Consider the following 23939-nt stretch of genomic DNA (forward strand, 5'->3'; position numbering starts at 1 on the left):
ATGTCCAAGACTTCAGAGGCAAGCCATTATGGAGGCAACTAGAGAACTCACATGCTTATTTATTTGGTGTGCTATCCCTTTGAATGTGGCCACTACACATCAATGGAATAAGACAATCACGACAGTAAGCCGCATAGGGTGTGAGTGGAAAGGCCCATCTGCAAATGCATTACGCACACGAGAGCTTCAAAAGGAGAAAGTATCCATAGAGGCTCAATTGAAGCCCTTGAAGGAGGTAAAATATGGATACACAATATTATGCGATAGATGGTCAAATATGCGCCGAAGGAATGTTTACAATGTTTTGGTGTCTTCACGTAAAGGCACCATGTTCAGTAAGGCTATCAATGCCTCTGCCTCAGGTCTTACCATCATAAGAGCTTTCATTTGGAAGCACATGCGACACGTCATCTTGGACGTAGGAGTCCAAAATGTGGTGCATGTGGTGACAAATAATGGAACCAATTGTGTGTCTAAGGAACGTATGATTGAGGAGGAGTTTCCTAGCATAGTATGGACTCCATGTACATCCCATTGCCTAGACTTGCTTATTGAAGATATTGGACAAATATCTTGGGTAGATGATATTTTCAAGACGGCAACAAGCATGGTAAGATTTGTAAAGAAGAGACTATCTATCACAAGCATGTTTCGAGCCAATAGCACACTTAAGCTATTGAAGCCCTCCACCACTAGATTTACTTATATGTTTATTGTATTGGAGAGATTGATACGGGTCTGTTGATACGGGTCCATCCAAATTTGATATGGACCATAGCATGCCAAGAATGGCTCACATGGAGTAAGAGAGAGTCTCCAAAGGCTCTTGCTTTTAGGTACAATATTTTAAATAAGAGTTGGTGGGTTGAGGCAGAGGCATTGGTGAAAAGTCTCACTCCTATTTACATTGTATTGCGCATCACTGATATGGAGGGAAGTACTTTGGGACTTCTATATGAGTATATGGATAAAATTGACGAGACCTTGCTTTGCAACAATTTTTTGCCCCAAGACAAGTAAGTTTTTGTTTAACTTTTACACATATAATTACTTGGTATTAACGACTCCTTGATGATTGATCATTATTCTAACTTCTAAGTTTTTAATTTATTTTATCTATAGGGTCGATGAGATTCGTGCAATGTGGAATGCACGATGGGATTGGTTCCATAAACCAATCCATGATGTCACACATATCTTGCATTCCCTTTGGCGTAGCGAGAAGCAATGCACTAGCGAGGAGTTAGAGAAGGGCTTTATGGAGTACATGAGACGCCTCACAGGGGATGATATAGATAGGATGAAAATAGTAGAGGATGATTTGCTAGCATTACGCAATCATTCTCTTCATTTTGGCCGATCCACAACTAGGCTTCGAGAGACACAGCTTCAACTTGTCTCTTGGTGGGAGAAATACGACAATTATGCTCCTACTTTGATATGTGACTGGTGACTTTTATATTTTGAATCTTGATTATCTAATACATTATGCAACCTAGGTAATAGGTTTTATAATCTATTGTCCACTCAAATGTTGATTTTGCCGCTTGCATATTAGCAATTGCCAACTATTTAACCTCAATCTCTTAAATTTGAATAGAAATGCATTGCCATTCAGGTCCTCTCGCAAGATTGTAGTTTAGAGCCTGCTAAGAGGAACTAGAGTACATGGGCTCTCTTCCACACCAAAAAGAGAAACAAGCTCACAACTGCCCAGTTGGAGTATTTAGTGTTTTGCCATTGCAATCTACAGCTTCTTGTGAGGATCGCTCTGTCCCCTGAGTCTTCACAAGTAAATTGGTAATAATTAGTATTATGTATAATTAACTTTTTAACCTTGAGTCCTTGAGACTTGACATTGCTAATTTGCTTGGAAGTTGGATTGTAAATTGTGATATATATGAACATTGAACATATTGAATCTCCTCTCATATGATATATCTTTGTCTCGTTCACATTTACAAGTGAATGTTGATAAGATTGATATAGAGAAGGTGCGTGGCATTTCGCAGATACCACAGGAGGAGCAGAATATCTACTCCATGCTCTATGAGAAGCTATCGGCACCAGTGCATGAGACTCATGCACAAAGCAGGGTTAAAGTGAGGGCCACACATAGTCATGCGTCACAAGCAGAGTCTGAGCTAGAGTCTGAGAATGAGACTGAGACTACTTCATCAACTTCTCGATCAAGGTTCTTCGAGTTGGACGAGAAGATGGTGCACAGATCCTCAAAATCCGAATGAGTCATGAGTCATGACTCGTGATATACAGAAGTCAGTTTAGCAATGCAAAGTCCAGACTAGACTTGCCAGTTGTTCATTGATGTTGATACTTATAGCCTCACTGGACTTTGGAGTTTTGATAGATTATTCACATGACATAGTTTACATGTATCATTGTATCTTAATCCCACTTATTATGCATCTTGATTCTTGTTTCATTATTCTTAATGTCAGACTTCAGTCTTCAGTGCTCTTTAGATCATAGATTATTCATGAGTCATAAATTCTAATTCATTTTATTGCCTTCAGTTTTGAAAATTGAGTCTTAATTGTGTTAAGTTAAGTTTCAATCATTGAGTCCTCAGTCTTGACTCCTCAATCTTCACTCGTGAGTCGTGAGTCTTGAAATGTATAATGAATCATGATTTCAATCATATGACATAAAGACTCAAAGTTTTGTATGAAATTTGGGTACATGTTGTTGTAGGCATTGATATATTTACATACCCACATAATACTGTTTTTTTTTAGTGTATAATCAGAAACACCGTTTCTCCATTTTCAAAATTTGGCCAAAAATCTAGTTTTTTCCGTTTCCATTTCCCCCGTTTCCGAAACTCCCCCATACCATGCTTCTAAGTATTAGACTTTGTCATCTTGACAGCTCGTCGTACCGTCAAAAATAATCCATGGATAAACTTTCTCATCTCTATATTGGAAGAAACTCCATTAAAAGATCTAAATTTAAGAGAAATAGCTACAAACCTGTTGATATATGTTTCAACATTGTCTCCGTGCCTTTGCTTCAATGTATCCCATTCTTGTTGCATATCGGCTTCAAAGGATAAAGGCAGAAACTTCCTGTTGAACATCCTAAGAATCTCTCTTATCATAGAAAACATCAAACTTGACACTCTTCTCTCCAGGCTTAAAGCCTCTTTTAATATCGTTTTCCTTTACTAAAAGCGTCTTTGGAGATTCAGCTACCATGGAAATAGTTGGTTCTTTGACTTTCTCCTTGCCCTTCTCCATGGAGGGATTCTTGGGACAAGAGGAGACAACTTGTATATGATGAGACTTTGAAGTCACCACTTGGGTGGATCCTCGAATTATACATGATATGTTACGTTTCATGGACTTAGTTGCATCAATAACATTGATACCTCTCATGCTCAATAGGCCTTCGTAGCTATAATACCATCTATCTCAAGAGCCTTCTCGGTAAGCAAATCTTTAAAGACCTTTACTTCAGCCCGTACTTTAGCCCTTCTCTCCATCAAACCTTAAATTTCTGGATCGGCTTCCAACTCCTTATATCTTTGTATCTTCTCATAATCAAAGAAACATACACATACATAGTATTGGGAGCCTTCCAATTGTTCATCAAAATTCTCCTCTTCACCTCTTGACATGGTGAGAAAGTTGGGCCCAAAGATCTTGTCACTCATAAAAGTTCTTGCAAATAAGAAGTCTTTACTCTGATTTCAATATAAGCATGGGGAAAAACATGAGAATACAATGCTTTAAACTTAACCAACTCGATCAATTATCATCATTATAATTAGAAGGAAGAGAGAGAGAGAGAGAGAGAGAGAGAGAGAGAGAGCGAGAAGAGTCAACACCATGTTGAGAGGGGAACTGATCCCTCCCCCTTTACAGGAATTTATTAAAACAAAAACACAAGCACCAAGTGCCGGAACCATATACAAAAGGTTGATTTATTGCAACTCTGAAAATTAGGGTTTTGAGATCCTAATTTCTGCAAACTTGGGTAGCAAGCTAATTTTCTTCTTTAGTGGTTGGATTAGATCAAATTAAGTAGAAAGTGCTTCTTCGATGAGAGATAGATAGAAGAATACAAAGCATTTGGCTGATATTTCAGCATAAGAGCTTATTTCAAATGAAAAGAGATATCTCTAATATAATATAGGTGTGGAGCTTGGGTACTCAAAAGTGAAAAGTAAAGGCTACAAATGACAAGTGTTTCTTGAAAATGACAAGTGTAAGAATACTTGTCTCTTCAAAATGACACATGTCTTCTTCTAGATACCACATGTCACTTTTCTAGAGAAAGAAGCTTTCAAACCTTCTACTCTAAAAATCTCTCAAATGGTTAAGAATTTGAGATAGCTGCTAAAGACAAAATTATTCATTGTGAAATTCCAAAGCCTTAGCGCAAACAAAATTTCTATTTAAGCAACTTTCAAAAATAGTAACCTCCTTAATTTTAGGAGTCGCCAAATTTAGCTTCTAAAGAGCTTAATTATATAGGTTCACCAATTCATGGTTTGTTTCTTTGAGCATTTGGTTTCACTTTTTCAAACCACTCATTATATAGGCTTCTATTCAATGTGACTATCTAAGTGTAAAAGTCTTAGTTATCTAAGCTTTCTGGTCAATCTGACTGCTCAACTTAACTTTCAATTTCTCTTGGGCATCTCCTCAATGACGACCCAAGTATAATTAAAGGGCATTCTAACCATTGACTATCCTTAAATAGAAAGATGAACATTTAATTATATTTTAAAAACACTTAAATAATACAAATCGCCTTTTAAAGTAAATGAACATCAAATTAATTTGAAATCATTGAGCCAACATGTCTTAGTAACAATTGATATACAAAAGGTTTGTTACATGATTAGTATTTTTTAAAAGCTCGAAAACATGCTTAATTAGTGAAAAATGCAAATATTGTAGGTTGCCCACCATTCACTCTCATCCCTTCAATGCACATTCTCACTCCTCTGCTACGTTTGGTCCATCTACCATTACTAGTCCACAAACTGTCTCCTTTGTGCGTTCGGCTCTCCCTCAGCCAAGCAACAGGTGGTAGCCCTCCCTCGTCTACAGCAGGGGTCAACCTTGCAATCTATATTCGGCCTTTTCACCCCCTAGGCGGCAACTAGCAACCATATTTTCCCTGTTGGTGGCTATCCCACAACTGCATTTGCAACTTTTTACTACCACTCTCTACTCCAGATACCTTCCCTGCTATCGTCTCAATCATCTAACCCTCCAATGATCAATGTTTGGTATTTATCTCAACTTTCACACTTTGACTCATGGTCACTACACTCGGGATCTGTCTCCACTGGACGTCACTCTCCGACACTGCAGCATTGCTTAACCCTTGGGTATTCTCTACACTTTTACATTCATTCACTTCAAATTTCTTGTCTCTATGTTTGTCTTTGTGTTTGAGTTTTGAGTTTTTGCATTTTGCATTTTGCATTCAAGGTTTGAGTTTTACTTGTCTCTGTCTGGGTCTTTACGTTTCAATCTTGGTCGTACATACTGTGTTTCCTCAGTGCAAACCCTAGCATACCTTCACATAAAGGCCTCAAACTTCACCCCTTTTCCACCCTCATCTTAGTCCTTTGTTGTCCCTTTGGGAGTCAAATTATTACAAACTAGCTACTTGCTACCTTTGCATCATAACAAGCACTGTAAGAAGCAATTGCATGACTAACATTTATTCCTTAAGCCCCATACATACCAAGGGGTACAGATGGATTGTCATACATGTCACTTTGTGCCCCATGCATCATGCCAATACTCCCATAAATGAGGTTTTGCATTCCACTTGCCATACCCGAATGCATTGGGCCTTGCATTCCATGCATTGGTTGTTACATACCCTAAGGAGTTGTGCCATGTATCCCCATATGTGGTCCTTGACCCACCATAGTATGAAATATAGTATAACCACCAAAGTATCCTAGCTGCCCCATATATGCATGCATGCCCTGCTATCTAGAATCCATTGCATTGACACTACCAAGATGGCCTTGCATTTTCATGCCTTGCCCCACTGGCACTAATTGCTTTTGCTCATTGACAACATTGGGAGTATCTTGAGATGGTTTTGGCATTTCCTTCAATACATCCTGCTATCCCAAAGCTCTAGAGGATGACTTCCTCTTTTTCCCTTGCTGTCCTTCTTAGAAGCATTCAAAAACGAGTAAACTGAGGATCCTTTGCCCATTGTGCAAACATATCAGCTGCTCTCCTCAAATGATCTTTGAATTGGTCATCAAATTCTTCATCTTCTTGGTGATCATCAGCATTTAATAGCCTAGAGAGACATAGAAGCTCTGAGATTTTATCATTCAATACATCTATTAGCCATTGTCATTCACTGCATTTCCAGACTGTTTCTCTCAGATTTTGCGGCCTGTTTTAGGTGCATTTCAGCGGCATTTTGCCATGTGGCAGCTAGGTGTCATATGCAGTCTGCAGGTCAGCCAAATTTGGCACATGGACTAGCATTTATTGTTGCCAATCAGCCACTTTTGATGGGCAGCAGCAGGTTGGCCCTTTCTAGGAAGCAGTCGAAAAAGAAGTGTGTCTGCTCAAGAAATCGTGTCTTTTAGCAAAGGTTTGCAAATGTGAAATGAATATACGACTCTTTAATGGAACTCAGTCTAAAGTTGCTCTTTTAAGTTTCTCTTCTATACATGATTGAAAGGCTAAGAAAAAGCTAACTTTGTGGTGTTAAGTTCTTGCCTTTTCTAGTTTTAGTAAGTGTTCAATGAGTGCTCAACTTGCTACATGGGCTAATGTGGTACATTTCAATCTAGAAATCTAACATTAAGGCTGAATACTGATAAGAGCAATTTACATGAAGAGTTTCTCTTGTTTCATAAAATATCACATACTATTCGTGTTCAAGTCTACTATCATAGATGTGGTTACGTTAGCTAATAATTGATTATCCTTTAAATCATTCATATATTCATAAGGTCCATCCTTTCATTGAAACAAGTTAGCTATATTCTAGCTGTGTGGTCTTTCCTCAACAAAATGCTCATATAAGAAACGAAAACCAGCCATACAAATAAGAGACCAACATAGACCACATACATTGCTTAAGTCGGTCGATTTTCAAATCCCATTTCTTAATGAAAAGCACTCTTAATTTAATCTCTCTAGACTTCCCAAGTCAAATGTCTTCATTAAGTGTCACCCATGCACTTCACACTTTGGAAAGCCTACTTTTATTGGCTAGCTCTCAAAGGTCTCACAAATCTAGGAACACACCTTGGATTTTGTGAGGAAATTAGTGAAAGGTTTTATGCTTTCAAGAGCATGACCATATAAGTGACAAAAGACCTAATATCATCACAAGAGCCCAAGAAGGGACCAAGTATCAAGAATGTTGAAGATATTCTCTTTCAAAATCAGTTCTTAGTTTAAAATGACCAAATTCCAATGAAGATGATAGTGATTTTTTGAGATATGCATCAAATGTAATGTGCTAAAACCTTAATAGTTGGATACTTCGTCAAAGTTCATAAGGCTATGATTTAGTTAAGTGGTAATGGCACAATTAGGTTAAATAATGCTCCAATACATTATCAATTTGACTTAGTAAATTATGACTTAGTGTGACTAGCCATGTAGTCAAGAGTGCTCTAATATGATGCTATATAGATAGAGGCCCTTTCACTATTGTTGAATATCTTGATCATAGAGACTAGAGCACTAAGCATTTTTGGCCTTACGATTGCTTAGTTGAGTGAAAGATCAACATGTTTATGGTCATTTGAGAAGTGGTGAGCCTGTTTCAAACACAACTAGCCTTATTATGTTTTATTTCTTATTCTCCTTTTTTCTTTTTGGTTGTTTCGAAGGGGGGGTTTTGGGTTGTGGTTGTTGTTTGTGCAAGGGGATTAGGGGTGTGTATTCTGTTCACATAGTTTGTACTACAAAGTGTCCAAAAATGACAAACCAACCAAAGAGAATATAGGGTTTGTGAGGAGAAACACAGAGTGTGTACAGCAAACACTGAGAGAGAAGAGAAACTCAGAAACACAAAAAGATGAAGAAGATGATCACCAACTATCAAGTCAACGAACTGTAGTCCTCTCATGCCAAGGAGATGGCTCAAGCAGCAAAACACAAATTCTAGAGAGTGTCAGAGCTGTCAAACACAAGGAGAGGAGCCCAAACACTGACGTCGAGGGATGGATGATGATGCAAAATGAAGGGACAGCCACTAGGAGGATAAACCTCAGTGATGGGCCAGGGCACCTGAAGGAGAAGAGGAAATATCACCACGAACTACAATGTCCTCAAGTAGGGGTATGGGCAGCAATGGAGTGGAGAAGGAAGAGTGTGGGAGTGACAGAGGAAGAGGAAGATGGGTAAAGAATGCCTGAGGTGGTGTATGAATGAATGAAGTGACTGCCTATTTAGAGGCATAAGCTATCTAGGGTGGCGCACCACTATGTGGGCGTCCACTAAAAAAGTGGCCAAAATGTGACACTAGTCCTTTTTGGGGCTGTCAATGTAAAACCCTAAATGAAGTGTGTAAACTAAAGAAGTGGTTCTCAGCACCCCCTCTCAGGCCCAAAGAGGGATGAAGAAAGAGTTGCGAAGAGATATACAATAAAGATATAGAGGATCCCGAAGATCCAAAATTTCCACGTGAAAGGTAACCTGTAGTAAGGAGTAGTGAACGGGATGAACTGTAGAAGTTGGCTCCACCTCAAAAGAGAAGCCACTAGCTCCGCAACTCCATGCTAGAGGGAATTCGAAGGCCTCATCACCAAGTCACAGTTAAATATCCAAGGCCCTGATCAAAGTGGTCTCTGAAGATCTTGGGTATCAATACATTGCTCGAAGACAACCATCCCCAAAGAGTAAATGGTAGGTGAAGAACTTCATGATGAGGAGGTGCCCCCCCTGAGGGTGGAGACACGCGGGCTCCCTCTGAAGCCAAAGAAGTAAAACTCTCCCTTTGAGGGAAAAAAGGGCACATCCCCGCATCATGAGGAGCTGCCCCCCCTAAGGGTGGAGACGCAAGGGCCCCCTTTGAAGCCAAAGAAGTAGAAGCCTCCTTTGAGGGTAAAAAGGGTACATCCCTCTTTGAACCCCCCTCTACAAGAGAGAGGGAATCTAAAAACTCATGGATCACAAACTCTGAATCAACTAATGACGAAGGACAAGCCATCGTCATGTTGAAAAAGGCATCTAGGGTATATCGAAAATGTCAAAGAACTCCCAGAGGTGGCCTCTAGAACTTGAGCAGTTGAAGGTGGGGAAAGGTGAGCCTCATGCTGAGCCAAGTCATTGTCTCTCAATGGAGCAGACTACACAACCGAAGTAATGAAAGGTGTTGAACAACCACTATCTCGTGCCGAGGGGTGGACTGTCGAGGGGATGATACCCAGCAATCACCATCTCTTGGTAGAGCGGATTGCAGAACCGCAGGTTGTCGAGGTGGCATTCCTAAAACCCTAGAAGAAGTAGAAGCAACCTCCACAGCAAATTGCAGTGGTCACGAGGACGTCGTGGTAACAATCGATCCTCTTGTGGACTTAGGGTGTATCGGATGCATCTTATTGCCGTGAGCACAAAAATCTAAAAGCCAGTGCATAATCAACTTTGTGACCCTAGAGGGAGAGGTAGCACAACGAGTGCTTGGGGCTAGACGCACATAATTTGACGATGTAGGGAGCAAAGGCCCATGTCAACAAGCATCGGTGGTAGTTTCAATGACACCGCAAAAGGAGCACCCAGTGCTCTGTCCATCTGCCTGTGGAAAAGTCATAGCATTGGAGTGTCAACCTATAAAAGAGAGGGTGGGTGGGAGAGGAAGAGAAGGGTATCTCTGTCTCCTGGTAATGCAGTCGAAATGAAGGAGGAAATCAGTAGATGATGCCGAATCTGCAACCTGTCTTTGCCTTCTCTGATGCAGAGGATCTTCATGGCTCACTGAGTACCTATGGCTCTAATACCATGTCAAAAAATGACAGAGACCAGAGAGATAGTAGGGTTTGTGGGGAGAAACACAGAGTGTGTACGGCAAACACTAAGAGAGAAGAGAAACTCAAAAACACAAGAAGAACATAGTGATGATACCTTGAATCAGCCACCAAGAGGATAAGTGCAGTCTGTGAAGGCTTGTCAACCCAAAAACGCAAGTATCTGGGGCTGCAGAAATTGACGCTAGATGTGGGGTGACGCCAAGCAAGGTGGAGCCTCCAAACGTAGGACTTGAGTGATGGGCCAAGGCACCTAAAGGAGAACAGGAAGCGTAATCACGAACTGCGATGTCCTCCAGAAGGGATATGGGCAGCATAGTTACCAGGAACGGGGAACAGGAACAGGAACGAGACCCCTCGGAACGAGGGAAACGCCTAAAGTTAGGGAATGGGAACGGAGGGACCGGTATATATATATATATATATAGCTCATAGATTAAGTTAGTTGGAAGATTGCAAATTGGTTTATCTAGTAGCATGGTGGAAGTGAGAAGGGTGGCATGATATGCTAGGTACAATATGGGACAACTAGATTATGGGTAGTAGTATGGTAGGCATTGAAAAGGTCATGTTCGACGTGCCAATTTAGTGAGCTAATGGATCACGCTTTTCAAGGGGGGACCAACAACACAATTAGTAGCAACATGATTAGTAATCATATGTCACACACACCCACACATGCACACATGTTTGTATATATGTGTGACGTGTGTATGTGTATCTAATATCTATCTCGTGTGTGTGTGTCTCACCCACTCACTCACTCAGGCAGGCAAGAGAGGCGGGGGGCCGCAGGCCAGGCGGGCAGGAGAGGCGGGAGCAAGTAGGGCCTAGGTGAGGTAGGCAGGAGCAGGCAGGCGAGGGAGGCGGAGCAGGTGAGGGAGGCAGGAGAGGGAGGCGGGCGAGGGACGGCTGCTGGAACGGCCCGGAATGGCGCGGAACGGGCACGAACGGGGCTGGGAACAGGCAGGAACGTTCCATGGGCGTTTCGCTGGTAGATACATGCCGAAACGAGTTAATCTGTTCCTAAGGCCCGGAATGTGAGACTATGGCTGGTGGAGAACATATCCCATGCTCACACATGGTTTTCTCATAACAAACTTGAATAACTTCTCAACAAACACTAGCCACGTAGCATTTTAGAGAAAGAAGAACACAGATGACCATAATCCTTCTTTCACTGTAGCATTTTGAATGGGGAGCATGTTCCTCTGACTAAATGGAAAGCAGTGTGCTTCTAAAACCTGTCTGCTAGGGAGTACATCTAGTCCCACCACAATGCAATCACTACCTTCAGCAATGAAGATGGTATCATGCATCTCCACCTCAAAGAATAAGTGCCATCCAAGCTAATAGATCTCCACCCCCCCCCCCCCCCCTCCAACCAAAAGTGAGGCAACCAAGACTCGCCTCTATTCAAAGCAAAATCTTGCAAGCTCCTGGTCAAACCATTCTAGACACACAATATTGCCTTGGTGAATTTTCATCCAGACAGAAATATGGGTGACATAACACAGAAATGTTTGCATATCAGCAATCTCAAAATAAGCTGTATGATATCCACATTCGTTATTTATATTTGTGAGAGGCATTTACAATCAAAACACATAAAACATAATAAGATGCTTGCATTGAACATCAAAGCTACACAAAATAGAAGCATGGCTGCAGGAACATCAAACTTGTAAACTCTATCATCTGCACAGCATCCCATGGTGTGCTTCTACTATAATACAACAGATGCACAAAAATATGTGTGCAACATTTTACTATATCAAAATGACCATTGAGTTGGGAAAAGGATAGATCATGACTTTGAATACAGCATGTCCTGTACAAAATCCTCTTTATACCTCTGTTCTCTAAATAGCAATTGTCAACTACAGAATGCCATGCTATCTAACATAAAAGATAGTACATCACACCTTGGAGCTATCATGTGCAAACTAACATATTATTTATAATTGAGCATCGACAGTCCTGAAGCCACAGGTCACAATGGACAGAAAAGTGCAAATGTCTATTGCAGCTAAAACATCAGGCTGTCGAATTTGGAACTTAACGATGAGAATTTAGCTGTAAAATAAGTGCACAAGGAATAAGAATCTTACTAGTGAGAAGAAGTCCAAAAATTTGCAGCCATTCTTCAAAGCTGTCAACAAGCACAACAATCGATTAAAAGATCAATGAGCCTAAGATGGAGGTTTCTAAATAATTTTTAAGTACTATCCTTGGCACATGCTAGTAAGATGCAGCTTTAAGCAGGAGAGGAACAAGGTCATTCAATAGGCCAATGGTTCAAAATTGACCTTAAATCAGCTGAAACATCATTAACCTATCCAACAATGTCAGTTTCTTTCATGAACTCCTCATCTGACCAGCCTAACCACAAACCACAAGATATTGCAAGGTGTTAAAAGATATCGATTGTAGATGAATGAATTATATTTCACATACAAGTTTGTAAGATCTTCACAACTGTAAAATGTTGAAAGTTTACCCAAATAAAAGTAAGTAATACCCAATTCGAGAAGCAGGATGTATTGCCTTATTCTAGTTTGAGTAGTCTAAAGAGTACTTCTTAATCATACCAATTCTAAGTTGGAGAACCAGTAGCCTAGGTTGAGTCGCCATTAGATATCCAGCCAAAACCATGCACTGAGTGTCTGTTTAAATTCATTGATTCTCCAGCAAAAATTGAATTGTGTATTAGAATAATTTTCACAGCTGATTCACATCTATATGTGATGCCTCAAGTCCCAATGCAAGTCTTACTTGATTGTGCAGCAGTCTTAAGCTGTTATTCTGTGTGTGTGACACATTTTTTCCACATGCTGACTACAGTTTCCAGCATGTCTATATTGTGTTTCGCTGCTTCATGTGTCCTCAACTGCCAATCACCTGACTGCTGCACTTTCATTTCCTGCCCGCATTGTGATCAGAAGCAATTGCATGCTGACTGGTTAAGATTTGCCTGTGCCACATTTTGGGCCTGCTGTCACATGCAGTGCGTGTTTTGCCTAATCTCAGCATTGAATGCTATCCTCGATTTGACTTCAATTTTTAGGCAGAGTTCATGATCGAGGTGTATGAGTGGTTCTAGTCTAGATGCAGTTCAGTTGTGGATTAGTGCAGTCCCAAAGCTCACTTCAGCCAAGGACCGTAGCTGCCAGTATGCTCACAATTTTAATATTCACTTATTTTTGAGACTTAAATAGTTCAAAAAAATACAAGGAACGAATACTTGAAGCTGAATATTACAGTTATTTAGAAAATCACAGCCATGGACACATGAAAGAAACGGAGACAAGTTGAGGATTGAAGATGGGCAACAACACACCCCCCAACCCCCGAAGCAATGGATTTTTGCTCAACCCCAATCCTTCCAATACTTTAGGTTTGAGCTAAGTTCCAATCAGCTTGAGAATGACAAGTATTTCTCACGCTCACAAGATCATGCAAATGACGTACATGCAAACATGCATATGCCTACAATGCAATAAAACAATTGTTTTCTTTACAAACTAAGAATCAGTAAAGAGAAAAGCATCCCTTCTTCATGGCATCACCTATATAGTGGCATGGTGAAACCAGCTTGTAGATTTTATCTATAGGGCAACAAACATAAATTTATGGCACACACACTATTCAATTCAACTAGGGTAATAAATGGCACAAAGAACTTGAGAGCTAGAGCACTCTTGCATGGTAGACAACACCAAATTGGCCCTCAAGGTCAGCGCCCCTTACGATATTCCTCTAATATTGATGATGGACCTTTACATGAACCACTTGTGGCCTGACCATGTGGTCAACACAAGTATCACAAACCAGCATTCTCTTTGCTAATGATTCCTGCCATGCCTGGTGTAAAGAAATACCCTAACCCAAAAACACAAATAAAAGTGTACAACAAGGCATAAACTCAACACAAAACACAATTAGGGTTAGGGTAACTAAGAGACAATGAGCACACTGAATGAATGCTAAATATACAATGCTCATGTAGCAAAAAGACTATGCAAGGAATGAATACTGAACCTTGAACTTTGATGTCTTGACAACTGAGGGAGAGGTAATGAGTTAGAGAGTGTGTTGTGTTAGGCTAAACCTGCATTAGCCTAGCTTAAGCAGCCCCAAAACATGCCTAATTAATGAAAAACCTTCTTATTTTAAAAAGAAACGCAATCTTAGAGAGTTATTGTGTCCCACATGCAAAACCCTAATTCGGGTGCCCCAAACTTTCTATAAATAGGCATGTAGCCCACCACTCTCCCTCAAACTCGTTTTTATAGGTTTCAAGAGCCGTACCTCTGCTGCCCACACTCCGTTCGTGAAGGACATTGAGGTCAGAGCCTTCCCTAGACCCTTGCAATCTGCTATCATCTAGCCCCTAATTCCAGCCTTTGTACCTGTCACCTACCTCCTGGAGCTGTCACCATTGTTAGGAAACTTGCATTAGCTGCTACCAAGGCCCGTTGCCATCATTTGCATCCAGTCGCCATCAATAGGAGCTATCGCCATCATCATCTTGCTTGCATTTGCAATCAATCTCTCATCTAGCTATCGCCATCAGCACCTACACTATCGCCATCAGTTTTCACCTGTCGCCTAGCACAGTCAACTTACATTTACCTACTCCACACAGCCACCAATTTTCTCTCTCCTCAAGTACCTGCGTTTTTAGTCTTTCTCTCTCCTACACTCCTTGTCTACACAGATCCAACCTCTCTAGCTATGTTTACTAGTGTTCAACACACGAAGATTGTCTTACTACATTTTTGGGATCCGTTTCGGAGTGCAACACACTCTTCAACTCATAACATCTGCCTTGATCCCAGAGATACAAGAGTTCAAGGTTCAGTATTCACTGCATAGTGTGTTTGTTGCATGAGCACTGTACAGTCAATAGTCGTTCACTTCATTATTTATTGTGATTACTATCTTTGAGTTACCCTAACCCTAACTGTGTTTTATGTTTATCAATCTGTGTTTTGTCATAAGATTGGTTTAGTGTGTTTTGCCTTTAGAGCATTTCTTCACATAGTATCAAAGCTAGGTACTCTCTGAGAAACCTTGGACTTTGATCAAAAATCTCATCCGTAAAAGCAAGAACAACAGAAGGGACAAATGACTTCGAATGCATTCACACTATCACTCTAGTCTCCGTTGTCAAACATGGACAAAAATGATTAAGAGTGGGCCTCTCAGCTTGCTATTGCATGATCTGACATGGGCAGAGAACCATCAGACTACCATGAAGTCCACAAACCAGATCAAACTTCTGTGGGTGTGATCTCATCCTTATGCATAGGCTCAACAAGAGGTTAAAGGTAAGCTTGAGTTTTCTCCTTAAGATTCAATGGACAGAACTAATGATCTTGCAAGACCTTCAAAATCTCCACTACGGACTGGCCATCCGCAAGTAGAACCTAGCTCGAATTACACATCACTTCCACAATACATCTCCAATGCCCAGTACGAATCCTATTATGTCAAATTCTATGCCAACTAATTCTGTATTTTATGTTGGATCGAAGAATGCTCATCAAGAAGGGACTTATCAAAACAACTTTTGGTTTCTGAGTAATGGGAAAGACAGGTATTTCTTTATGAACATAAAACTAGGTAAAAAGCTGAAAGAAAAACTTGTAAGTATTTATTCCCATCCTTTTTCTTCAAATGATTTTATTTCTCATGGTTAATCTGAAGTAGGTGTATCCTCACCCAATGTATTTAATGGACAAAAGAAACCAACCATGTTTCACACAACAACATCAATTACTAATCCATTTAGGCTCCCACCCATCCTTCCCTCATCTTCCGTTACACCTTCCTTTTCGATTCCACTAAGTGTATCACATTTATCACCACACACTACACCAAGGGGTTCTGCATAGCCTTAAGTACCTCTATATACCCATTTCCAGGTAGTGTATCTGTGACGGAGGCTCCACCTCCCATACACACTTTCGAGTTATCCCTCTGAAAGAGAATCCTAGACATACTCGAGTGTGGATCCTTTGGTACCGCAGTTTGCCTCTATGGCATTACCTAGTGGACCATCCAGTCATTCTATTATGCCCCAGCCAACATTTGGATAGGGCTATCATGTCCCAATGCCTCCACCTCCACCTACAGTATTATACAAACCTATGTTTGTTTTGGTACATCCACAGCAATCGACACTTAGTGGACATCAGCAGCCTATTTCTGTCTATCCACCATTATCCCTTCCTCCTCCTTATCCCCCACCACCACCACCACCACCACCACCAACTTATCCTCCATCTTACCCACCTATCCATCTTCACAAACACCTCATGGTTCTAGCTCCTCATCCACCAAGCATGTTACTTTAATGACAAGACTCATTTCAACAAGTCAAACTATACCACTTGGTCCAATTTGATAAGACATGTCTTGGACTCTCAAACCGATAGGATTTAGTGCAAGGATTGGAACCCCAACCTCGTCTCGCACTTATTTCATATGAGGTCGTCCGCTCATGGAAGGCTCATAACGCCTCCGCTATTGTTGTCAAGCTTATTGCTTGAGTTTTACTCTCAACTTCAACATTCTGACTTAGCATCCAAGTGTTGGGCACACTTGACTGACTACTATGCCACTCAGGATAGGACCTATCGCATTAATTCGGATCATGAGCTCCAAAATTTTAAAATCACAAACAAGGATGACTTGAAAGTCAAGTTGGCTGAGTATCGATGTCTCCTCGCTGAGTCCTCAACCACAGAGGCACCTGCGTCTCCTCTAACGATCAGGCTACCCTATTTCTTAACAAGCTGCCAAGAAAATATTTCCATTTTGTGCAACAAGTAATTTCATAGTCTCACATGCCCACATTTTATGAGTTTGAGTGTAAGTTATTGCGTTAACCACATCTAGATTATAAAATTATCTATTAAATTCTAAAGTTGATATCATATGTATATTAGTTTATTTGATCCTAGAAGGTAAAAAACCCTTGATCACATAATAACAACCGCCAAGTTCATATCAATGTGCAAAGAGAAATATTTATCAAAAAACCATAGCATGCCATGAATAACATCCACATGGTTAAATTTCATTAATCGGAAGTCCAAGAGCTCATAGTACTCTAGATCGAAAGATCGAAGCAATCCAAGAGTTCATGGTACTGCTAGATCGAAAGATTTAAGCTCGACACCATCTAATCCCAACAATTCACAATGGGGCCCTCCACACAACAAACAGAATAAGCTTGGTCAATGGGTACCATGTGAAACTGCAATTTTTGCACCAGCCAAGAAGAAAGAACTGTAAGTAGAACCATTATCAAGTAAAACTAGAACTTCTTGGCCATTAATACAACCAATAACCTTTAAAAGATCATGTGGACCCAATACAATTTTATTTATGAAACAAAACAATCTTCCAATAAAAATTCAAAAGTAATACTTGAAGCCTCTACAACATTAACCGAAGCCTTTGAAGTAGACTTCGCCTTCTTATTCTAAGGACACTCTCTATCACCACCAAAATGCTCCACATGATGGCAGGCGAAGCGACAACCCTTTGAGCAAACCTTGCTTTGAGTTACTTTACACTTATATCCTTTTTCTTTGCCCGAAGATGACTGACAAGTTGCTACTAGAGTAGAAAGTTTCTTTGCTTGAAGGTAACGACAGCTCAGTAGGCAACAGTCATCAATTGGTTGCCCCTACTTGTAACAAAAGTATTATCAAAAAATTTAGTGTACCTGTAGAAGTCCTCTAGTGAATGTAACGGATTACGCAACACCTCATTCTGATAGTCCGACATGGCAATCCAAAAAGATAATGCATATAGAGCAACCCCTAAGGATCATCCAAAGCTTTCGTTTTGTGAAGAAGATCTTGTAATTCTTGTGAATACACATCCAAGGTCTTCTTTTCCATATCGAGCTCAAACAATTTACAGAAATTTTCAATCCGATCATCGATTACAAAACGCTTTCGAAAAACGGATAGATGTTTCCAGCTTGGAGCATAGACTTGCCCACCAAGCATACACCTTCCCCCAAAACATGATTTTGTATCTCACCAATACTGTGAGCATCATCAAATTCATACAAATCAAAATAAGCCATCCATTTGGCCAACCATAAACCGATGTTAGTCTCATCACATTCCTTATTTTCTCCTTTAAAGCGATCAAGCTGGAATTGAAAAGGAAATGTTCTCATGGCTATGGACACAAATGAAAAATGAAAAATGCACATCTCGACCAATTGCCATTTCATGTCTTTAATTTGGGCTTAGAGAATCACCACTAGTGACAAATCTCCATCAGGTTTCATGCAAGAAGATCCTTGGGGACGCTACTTGTGCATGTACTCAGGTTCAACGAGCATCCTCCATGTGTTGAGGTTCGGTAGGAATGGGAGCATCAAAAGAAGATACTCTATGAGAAGCCATGATAATGAGAGAGAAGGAATAATCCAAAAGAGAACAAAAAGATTGAGAAAAAAAAAAACTAATGTGAACGTGAGAGTAAGTGGAGATTAGAATCGAGAGAGAGAGACAATGCAAATGAAGACAAGACTATAAACAAAGTGCATTTAATGTGAATCTGTTCAATTATTTTTTTCCCGAATAAGGGGGCAACGTAGGGAGCTAGCTTTTGTGGAAAGGGAAAAGTTTGAATTGAAACCTTAAGAGAGAGAACAAAAATATTATACGTAAAGAGAAAATCAGCCAAAACTAAGAACTATCCCATATCCACGTGGAATACACACATTTCAGAAAAAGAAAGCCACTTGACTATTATCATTTTTGCCACATAGATAAAGTCCCAACACACAACCACCAAGTCAATGCAATCGACTACCATCTCCACATGTTATGGATACATTTAGGCCCCTTGTCCCCTCCCCCCCTCCCCCCCCCCCCCCCGAGGGAAAAATGAAAACATCACAATGGGTGACTTGGCACCTAGCTGAAATGCAAACAGACCGCCTCATACTAGCCGCTCTGGCCTAAGGAACAAGCTACTACCCTACAACCTTCAATGTCCTCTCCATCCTCAACATCGCTCCTTTCTATCCTCGCTCTCTTTCTCTCACTCCAACTGCATCATCTGTCTCTTTCCTCTTTTGTCTTTCACTCTCCTCAACATAAATTGCTTCAATTTCTCTCTCTTGACATCACTAAGTTTCTCTCACCCCGACATCAAACTTTTTTTATGTATAGAGACTTAACATTAAATCAAAATGATCAACAATGTTGACATAAAAATTAATGAAAACATTAACATAAACATTTCAAAGTTAAGAATCATAGTAACTTTAATTGTGAATTAACATTGAAATTATGCATAGCATTAACATCTAATGTCACATCGATTATCAAGAGAGACACTCTAATGCCAATACAAGCCAAGGTTTCAACTATTGATGACAGTCTACCATAGACTCCAAGTGGCAACTCCCAAACTCCCTTACCGAAAACCCCCATGCTCATATATCACCCAAACACAAAAACCCAAGTACGAGTATTGGACAAGAAACATACCTTATTGTACCCACCACCCGCAACATATGCACACCCCTCTTGCTATAGCACTGTCCTATATCACCCTAAACAAGATAACCTGTCATGTGTGAACCATCATGGTTCCATGACAAAAGTGGTTTTGTGCACATCATTGAATCTCATGCCAAATTGCATGTTGACGCTTTAATACCAATGAAATGCCCCCTAGGATCCAAGCTGCACACAAGACACAACACACCACAGGCCACATTCACGAATATAGGGGACTAGACATCAAACTCATCTCCCAACCATAGAGCCACATGGGCTCATCCCCAAGCCTCAAAGCTAGTAGCACTCCAGATCACAATCACATCGCAAGGGTTGGCATCCTATACTACCAATCCACAGCATCCTAATATACGAATGTGTTGGCCAACGTGCTAAGAGTCCAAGAGTGGTGATTACACAATAATATGCACAATAGGACCTTAAGTCTTATAAATAGGGCTCAATTGCCCTAGCCCTAAAGTGTCCTTAGTGCATTCACACTCAGTCACTTCATAACCACAATGATCAATGCTACTAGTGCCCATCTAGATGTCCAAGGATATAACAATACCATAACAATGATTTGCTAGAAACTTGTAATGTTATAGTGTATTATACAACATGGATACCCAAGCAATGGGTGATCAAGACACCACCAAGGTGCCTCAAAAACACATTGATGCCAATGTTGATTCACAACAATCCCTGACTACAATGAGTAAAAAAGCCTAAAACTTGATACCCATCATGAACTAGCTCCATGGAAACCACATCATGGCCATGGATTCCTTGCCTTTGAACAAACTACCTAAGGGGTCCCCTTAGGTAATAACAAACCAGGAGCAAGCATTGCTCGTTATCAAACACTCCCATGATGATCCTCAAAGACACAAACCAACTTTAGGATCTGAACCTACCAAAAACTTCAATTAGTACCTGCAGAAAGCCATACTTGAGGTCCACTACCCCTGAATATGGATGAGGCCTACACACCCCATCTTCACCATTCTCACTCTCTCTTAGCTCAACAGTCTTGAGGGATAAAAGCACCACTAGGACTAGAATATAGATTCCTTGGCCACCATGGACTTGGTCATATGACTGAATTATCGTCGATATCTAAGGACAATGAGGAGTGTCCCTTCTTACTCTTCATGTCACCCCTCTCTAAAGCAACAAGGGCTCATTCATGGATACTACTAGAATGCAATGCCACTCTCTCCTATAATCTAAGTGCAAATTCGTGTCCCAATAAATAGAAGTCATATGCTAGAAAATTGTTGAAGTTATTAGCGTCTGAGCTCGTTCAGTCATGCACCACAACATCATACTCAAAAGGCAGCTTGTTAAGCATTATTCCCACTAAATGAGCTTCAAGAAGGGCAAACGGCACATGGTGAAGTTGGTCTTGTATCTGGGGGACTCAAACCAGATGGTTTATAGCTAATAATAAAAGCGTGATAGCCCAGGTCAATGGAGCCTCATACATGAGTCGAAGATTCGTCCACACTTTGGAAGATGTCCCATAAGAGGTGACCACTAGTCGAATGTCCTCTAAGAAACATCAGAGAAGCGCGGAGTATGCTTTGGCATCGTTTGTATTCCAATCGAAGATTGCTTTCTCAATTGCATCTTTGTCCAACTGAATGGTATTGGTAAAGGGCATTGACGACAAGGAGCCATTCCCAAAACAAGGTATCAATAGTCGCTTTTGCACAAACCAAGCTTTCATGACAACACTCCAAGTTAGGTAATTAGGGTCTTTGACCTTGTCATTAGTGTTAGAACAAGGAACAAGGAGGAGCCATTGAATGATGAAACAAAGAAAGCATTGAAGTAAGGGTATGAAATAATACTTGGCACTTATGGTCACTACACCCAAAGAATCAAAGGTTCAACAATTCAATCACACAATTCAAACAATTTAAGCAAACAAGAGAACAGATCAAATAGTAAAGAGATAGAGCGAAGCATGCACAACAACTAACAAATATGAATCCTCTCTCAAGGCTGAAGTAGCAGCCACAGTGTAAACACAAGTGGGGCAGGTGAAAACGGAGGGTATCGATCAGCCAGAAGGTACAAAACAGGTCATCAAGCCGCTGGATGAGCAAAGGAAGAGATAGCCCAGCTTACGAGAGCCTCCCCTCTCCAAATAGAAAAATCCTGAATTGGACAGCAGCCATAAAATGTGTGGAACACAATGCCAATCCCTTCCAATTGCTTCAAAAGGTATGCTAAGATAATGATACCGCAAAAGAGGATACAGTATATCTATCATCAAGCTATACAACCAAAATCCCGCTCTCTTCGCCTAAGGTTGCATATGAAATAAATTTTGCTGAGCTCAATCCCATCGTTAAGGACTGAGGTTGAGAGTAGGAAGTCACAAACACCTCGTCAGGGTTGCATTTGTTCAAACACTTTCTTTGCCTCGTCTACTTGCAAGATACGTATCCAAATCAGCTCCACCTTTCCAAAGGTTCATTTGCCACGTGCTGTAAGGTTGATCAAACACGTCCCTCTTGTTGGAAGCAGCTTTGGGCATGTCCAACATAACCATGATGAGAAAACCGGTGATAAATGCACCCCACCCCCTTATTGAACACTGTTTCAAGGGTAACACATATCAATCAACCAGCTTTCCCCACATCTACCAGGACAGCACAAATGGCTAATGGAAGCATGTAACGCCCCTAACTTCCTATGAAAGCATGCAACCAACATGCTCACCAAAATCAGCTTGCAGCATCATTGCAAAACCATTCTCACTTGCCTCAAGCTTATGCAATTCCAGATGTGCACACTAGAGCTGGATATCCTTTCAAACGCAGTCTGCATCAGACAAGTGCTCCAGGGGGGGCGGATAAAAAACGCAGTGTGCATCAGACAAGTGCTCCAGCTGGATATCCTTTCAAACGCAGTGTGCATCAGACAAGTGCTCCAGGGGGGGGGCGGATAAAATGAAAACGAGAACAGCAACTCTCTCTCTCTCTCTCTCTCTCTCTCTCTCTCTCTCTCTCTCTCTCTCTCTCTCTCTCTCTCTCTCTCTCTCTCTCTCAATGGAGAGTATAATGCAATGTCAAGCTGTCAATTTTAGAGGCAAATCGCACGACGACGCAGATCGATTTGGTATCAATGCAATCAAATGAATGTAATTTGTCGTGAAGATGCCAATTTTAAAGACAAATCGCAACAAAAAGAAATAACTCGCTGCAAGATTAGAGGGGCGCGCAGACAGACAGGCGCAGGCAGACACAGACAGACAGAAAGAGAGAGAGCGCGCGCAATTTGGCTCACCCGGACTGCGGACGCGCACCCAAGGTTCATGGTGTAGGCTGCTGGCTCCCGAGAGTTTATTCAAACTCTATACCACTCTGAAGAAAGAGACATACATGGTGAAATGTGTGTTAGGAAAAATACGCCTCAATTTCCTAGGTTGGCCGGGTTACCCGCTAACCATGCTTTGTGCGCATTTGGGGTTGTTACAAAACTCTACACCTCTCCAGCTTCATGTTTTGGTGAGCAACGTGATCAAAGGGAAGCAACTGCATGATATCTCACGAGCTTCGTGTTTTTGTGGGCAATGTAATCGAAGGGAACGTTTGCATGTAATTGTGTGTTTTTTAAAGCTACTTGAATCTATGATATAGATTCTTAGATGTTGAATGTAGGCCATTTATGGGAGTCAACAATTCCTCATCTAAATAACTTTGTTCTTTGTCAAACCTTCAAATAAGGCATAATCAAGCTTTGCACGAAAATTTATCAATGTGAAGCTACATATGCCTTAGTAGCTCCTTAGAAGCTTTGCATTTTCTAAGTAGCAAGTAGAGTTCTTTTTCCAACTTTGCATTCATCACCCACGGTTGGCATCATGATCCCTTGCAGTCAAAAACCACCACCTTTTCTTGCAAGAAGGCACTTTGCTAGAAAAGAGAATAAATTGCAAGAGAGCTTTGAGAGTGAAAGAGAATAGTTATATTATGCAAGTGCAAGGCTCGGGTGGAGGGAGGAACACCCAAACGTTTGCAAGATGATAGCTTGTTACAATGCTTGTTTGCGCACTTGACCTCCCTCATACACTCCCCCCCTATGAGAAAGCTCCAGGTCCTCATTGAGCAGGAGTGGGACTCGTTGACTCAAAAACCCGAGGGTCTTAATCCACTCCTAGAGAACGGATCAGTGTCTGCCTGCTGCTAAGAAGACGTCTAACTAGGACTTGTGCCTTGTCCACTAACTCAATACAAGTGTGAGACAAGGACTTCTTATTGAAAACTACAACTATTTATTGATACTGAATGCCTTGCCCGCTGACTGGATTACAGATGTGGATGCAAGGACTTTCAAAGACAAAACAATTGGCCTACCCACTACTCACTTACAACTTGTGAAGC

At 40.9% G+C, this 23939-nt stretch overlaps 1 protein-coding gene across 3 annotated transcripts in view; it reads right to left on the reverse strand.

Annotated features, from left to right (window-relative positions):
• Positions 1 to 22989, reverse strand: part of LOC148028368 (cyclin-C1-1-like) — a 104677-nt gene extending 81688 nt beyond the window's left edge. Inside the window, exons 1-3 of one of the 3 annotated variants that reach the window (XM_087690188.1) lie at positions 22843 to 22989; positions 12307 to 12379; positions 12109 to 12149 (exon numbers count right to left, since the gene is read on the reverse strand). In XM_087690188.1, the coding sequence (XP_087546314.1) occupies positions 12109 to 12140 (32 nt within the window). In that variant the 5' untranslated portion in view covers positions 12141 to 12149; positions 12307 to 12379; positions 22843 to 22989. The remainder of the gene's footprint in view (positions 1 to 12108; positions 12150 to 12306; positions 12380 to 22842) is intronic. The other 2 variants (XM_087690189.1, XM_087690190.1) reach the window with 2 other exon arrangements.
• Between the last annotated feature and the right edge of the window lie 950 nt (positions 22990 to 23939).

Source organism: Lygodium microphyllum, chromosome 12, assembly GCF_053477565.2.
Source record: "Lygodium microphyllum isolate KBCC chromosome 12, Lygodium_microphyllum_v1.1.10, whole genome shotgun sequence".
NCBI lineage: Eukaryota > Viridiplantae > Streptophyta > Polypodiopsida > Schizaeales > Lygodiaceae > Lygodium > Lygodium microphyllum.